This window comes from Penaeus japonicus, unplaced genomic scaffold (assembly GCF_977035675.1).
Source record: "Penaeus japonicus unplaced genomic scaffold, GWHDUDI00000001_assembly GWHDUDI00000027, whole genome shotgun sequence".
Lineage (NCBI taxonomy): Eukaryota > Metazoa > Arthropoda > Malacostraca > Decapoda > Penaeidae > Penaeus > Penaeus japonicus.
In genome coordinates, this window is record NW_028234429.1 from 13,248,946 (window position 1) to 13,253,945 (window position 5,000).

Below are 5,000 nucleotides of genomic sequence, written 5' to 3' on the forward strand. Positions count from 1 at the left end.
TATCAGCTCTCCCTCCGTCTATTCCATTCGCTATCTCCGCTTTTATCTGCGTCTCCTTTCGCTCTGCATTCGGAAGACGGTTCGGCCATTACATCTTCCTATTGGAATGTTGAAATTGAGTTATAATGGCATAATGGAGCGGTAACAAGCATGTCGTCCGCTTGCTCGTGTTTGATATAGTGCGCCTCACTTCTTGTGGTGCTGTATAGTGTAGTCCTGTGAACCGGCTGGGGCTACTCGGCCGGCATGGACTCTAGCCATTCTCACAGCGCTTGCTCTCTCATTACTTCCTTTATATTGCGAACGTTGTTCATAAGGCTGATTTCCATAACCTGGTGCAGTGAATAGAGTCGTTCGTTATATTAGCGTAGCCCAACAAAGGATGTTAAGCAGGGGGTATACATATGCATTTAGCTTTGACGATGATGTGTTACACGCTTTAGAGAGTGCGTTCTCTCTCTCTCTCTCTCTCTCTCTCTCTCTCTCTCTCTCTCTCTCTCTCTCTCTCTCTCTCTCTTTGGGGAGTGGTTGTGAACGAAGACGTTTACCAAATGCCGGTGACGTGACGGATGGAGCTACTGTGTAAAAATTAAAGCATCTTCATCTACTTGACCAAACCTGCTCTCTCGCTTTGTCTCTCTCGCTAACGCCTTGCCTTTCTCCCTCCTTCTCGACAGTGGCTTGGGCCCCGGCATCAGATGGACCAACCTCAACCCGCAGAAGATCGTCGACAAAATCAGGGAGATCGAGAGTTATGAAGGATACGAGCACGTCTTCTCCCTCTCCTACTTCGCCGACTTTATGAAGAGGGTAAGTAAAGGCAGAGGAAGTATAGGGTTTTTGAAGGTTATTTATTTTTTTATTTCTTTGTTTTGGAGGGGAGGGGGTTATGCCAGTTTGGTGACGGTCATCTAGGATTATTTTTTAGTTATTAGAGGATATTACTTGATGTACAAGATCGCTACAATGTCATACTTAGATGGTTATTCACCCTTGTCTCCTGTTAGCCGGGTAGTTACACGTGAGAAAATGTGGGAGGTGTGGTCAGGCTAGGTGACCTGTGGGGCGTGTGACCCGATCCACATTTACCAAGGTATGTGACGTGTGACTGGGGCGACCTTAGTTGGTTTCTCATGTTTGTAAAGCGCGCGGGTCATGCGGGTCATGTGAGCTTGTGGCCTGGTTATCAATGGGCCCCCCAAAAAATCGTTTATTGAAAAGTCGCCGATATTTCTGTAACAGCAAGAATTAAACAAAAAATGATAAATCTCAGTCTATCGTTTCTTTCATATTTTTCACAATTTTACGAAGAGTAGAATAACTCACAGGATTTTTTCCCCTTAAAACGACCGCTCACACAAAGGGGAATAAATCCATCCTTGATTCATCCCCGAGGCAGAACATTGCGACAGCGGGACCCGACCGTGACGGGTCCCTCGAGCCGGGTCAGGTGGCACCTCGCTTGACCTGACATGAGGGACGACTTTTGCTGGGTGGTCTTGACCTGGCCATGCCTCCTTGAGGATGAGTGTAGTTAAAAAATGGAGTGGCTAGACGTCTATTATCATAATATAGATATTGATTGATATGTGAGGCATTACGGAGGGAACAATTGTGCCTTGATTACGGAGCGATAAAAGCAAATGGTATTGCGGCCATGATAACTATTTTAAAAGGCATCGTGCGGTATTTCAGTATTGTTCCCTGCATAGGCATGACGCCCCCTCCCCCCTTCACCCCAGCACGTCCCCAGTAGGCATTCCTTGTCATGGCTGACGACGGAGAGGGCCTTTGTTCCAGCCCGGCCACGGCAAGATAATGTGCAATGTACACGTCAAAGATTCTGCAACGGACACCACGACATATGTTGCACGAACGAGGGCTTAATTACCTAATTACTTAATAGTCTGAACACACAAACACATGTGCGACTACCGGTCCTCGGGTGCTTTTAGGAGGGTGAGTTAGGTGGGGGGGGGGGGGTTAAGGAGATGGCAGGGAAGGGTGGGGGAGTGAGGAACTACATCCTGGACTGCGCCAAGGGACTCTCGCTTTATCGGCCGCGAGGGACTGCTCTTAACATAGTGATATAACTCCCCTGGACTTGTTGGACAGATATCGAGCAATCATCCTAACTGACGGAGAAGAGTCAATATCTGTAATTAAAGTTTAGTCTTGCGGCCGCCCTGTTATCCGAGCCGGCCGCCAAGGGGACTCGTACATCGGAGCGCCTCTCGCCCCATGTACCCCCCCCCCTGCCTTCCCTCCTTCTCCACCCTCTCCTCCACTGCTACGATGGGGCGTCCGGATCCTTCTCTGGTGACGCAGGCGTGAATCAACGGGCGCTGGTGTGTGTAGGATCTCCTGCTCACAGCGCGTCGAAGTGCTTTCGGCAACGGGAAGGGGCCGACGGGCGGTGCGAGTGGGCGTATAGAGGCGCGGGCGATCGGCGTGGCGAGTGGGTTGTGGATGTTGGTGGTCCCGGGCGGGCGGGTTGTGGTTTTACCGTTTAGAGTGTCGAGGGAGAGCGAGATCGGGTTTCTTCGGTGGCCGGTGCATCGGGACGGGAGGCGAGGAGCGCTCCCGCCCGGCGCCCGCTCGCTGCTGCCTCGGGGACGCTTATCTGGGCGCGCTGTCGAAGACTAATTTTCGGGGCCATTGCGAGGCTGGAGGAGGAGAGGAGCAGACGAAGCCAAGAGCGAGGAAGAGATTGACGTCGGAGGAGGGGGAGGAAGTCCGTAACATGGCCGCCCTGTGGTCACCTTCTGTCGCCCCGTCATCCGAGCCGACCGCCGGTGCACTGCGAGGCCTCACCGTTTAATTGCGGCTAAACTTACACGGCCGCAAGCCCGGGAGCGTCGCCTGCGGCACGTAACACGACCACGGTTGCGTCAGGGGCAACACAGGGGGACTCCTGCAGCTCTACGGAACCCCTTGCATGGTGGGGCTTGTGTGCCATCTCCTTCATTACCTCGGGACGTGGGTGGTCAGGCGTGCGTGTGACCTGTAACCCGAGACGCAGGTCCTGCAGGTCCCACAGCAGGTTACCGGACGGGCCATAGCTGAACTGATAAACTGTAATTCGCACTATAGACAGCCCCGCCCGCTACCAACGTGCGAATGACCAGGGGTGGATGTATACTCGGAGGGAATCAAGGGACGGGAGGTGGTGAGATAGGGAATGTTTTTTTAATTGTTATTCTTATTTTTTAACCACAAATGCTCAATAAATGAAAGTTGTATCGTGCAATGTGTTCGCGTAAGGCAAAAAAACATGAATAGTAGCCATTAGCATGTTAGAAACATTATATGCGTATTATGTGCGTTGATATGATCCTTATTTTTTCTATGTTCCAGGCTGGGATAACAACAGCTTACCAGGAGAAGCCATGCCTCGACCCGACCGACCCAGAGTGTCCGGAAACTGCGCCCAACAAGCACACCAAACAGGTACCTCGAAGCAGGTGTATTTGGGGAGGGATAATGAATAATTTCTTGTGTGTATGTATATGTGTGCGGATGTGTGTGTGAGAGTAAGTGCTTGTGCGTGTGTCCTTGGCTGTTCCTAGAGAGCCAAGAGGACGTGCAGTCAGGAATGCAGCACAGCGCAAGGGTGAGGGGGGGGGGGTGGCATCACAGCCTTCACCCCGACCCTGCCTCCTCGAGATAGCATCTACACCAGCAAGAGTTTCATTGTACTCTGCCCTAGTCCCTGTCCGCCACGCCTTGTCGGCCGCGCCCGTAACTCGGCCGGCACAAGGGCGTCGGAAGCCTCTGAGGAAGCCGCCCGCGCGCTTTGGTTGCAATTATCGCACGTTCATAAGCGCGCGCGTGTATGTTTGAATTTGGAAGGAATGTGTGTGCGTGTGTGTCTCATTTATAGGAAAATCTGCTGGACGTAATCAGATACCAGCATCTATGCGGATTTATTTTTTTAATTCAATGTGTCTTCCCCCCCCCCCCTCCCTCAGGTACCTGACGTAGGCGCAGAGCTGACGGGCGGATGTTATGGATACGCCGGGAAGTTCATGCACTGGCCAGAGGACCTGATCGTCGGTGGTACACAGACCAACAAAACGGGGCATATCGTAAGGTGGGTTACCGTGGGCGCTTTACAACCCATTTTGCTTTATTCACTTCGTTGTTTATCTTATTTTGTATATATATATATATATATATATATATATATATATATATATATATATATATATATATTTAGCGTGAACAATTCTACAAACTACTGTTTTTTTTTTAATTCTTTCTCTCTCTCTCTCTCTCTCTCTCTCTCTCTCTCTCTCTCTCTCTCTCTCTCTCTCTCTCTCTCTCTCTCTCTCTCTCTCTCTCTCTCTCCCTCTCTCTCTTCCCTCTCTCCCTCTCTCCCTCTCCCTCCCTCTCTCTCTTTCCCTCTCTCCCTCTCTCCCTCTCCCTCCCTCTCTCCCTCAAATACTAAACTCGCCCTTATCCCCCCGGCAGAGCGGAGGCCCTGCAGAGTATGGTGCAGCTGATGGGCGCCAAGAACCTGTACGAGTACTACGACCAGCACTACCGCGTCCACCACGTCGACTGGTCGCAGGAGAAGGCGAATCAGCTACTCGAGGCCTGGCAACAAAAGTTCACGCGGGTAGGCCTATTCTGAAGGGATATTTTGATCTTTTGTTTTGGTTGTCTTCCTTGCCTGGTTGGCATTGTTTTGTCTGTGTGTCGGTTTTCAGTGAAAGTTTGATTTATTGTGCAAATTCTCTCTCTCTCTCTCTCTCTCTCTCTCTCTCTCTCTCTCTCTCTCTCTCTCTCTCTCTCTCTCTCTCTCTCTCTCTCTCTCTCTCTTTCTCTCTTTCTTGTTTTCATGCTCTCCCCCTCTCTTCCTTTCTCCCACTCCCTTACTTTCATTCTCCCCTTCCCTCTCTCCCTCTCCCTCTCTCTCTCTCTTGCACGCCCTATAGCCTAATACACTTTATATTTCCCTTCCCTCTACCAATCCCCGTAATTATCGTCGGCTTAAA

At 50.8% G+C, this 5,000-nt stretch overlaps 1 protein-coding gene across 1 annotated transcript in view; it reads left to right on the forward strand.

Moving 5' to 3' along the window:
* ptc (protein patched) overlaps positions 1-5,000 on the forward strand; it is a 101,808-nt gene that overhangs the window by 73,153 nt on the left and 23,655 nt on the right. The window contains exons 6-9 of the mRNA XM_086552614.1: positions 678-810; positions 3,358-3,450; positions 3,972-4,093; positions 4,474-4,621. Coding sequence (XP_086408740.1) covers positions 678-810; positions 3,358-3,450; positions 3,972-4,093; positions 4,474-4,621 — 496 coding nt within the window. The remainder of the gene's footprint in view (positions 1-677; positions 811-3,357; positions 3,451-3,971; positions 4,094-4,473; positions 4,622-5,000) is intronic.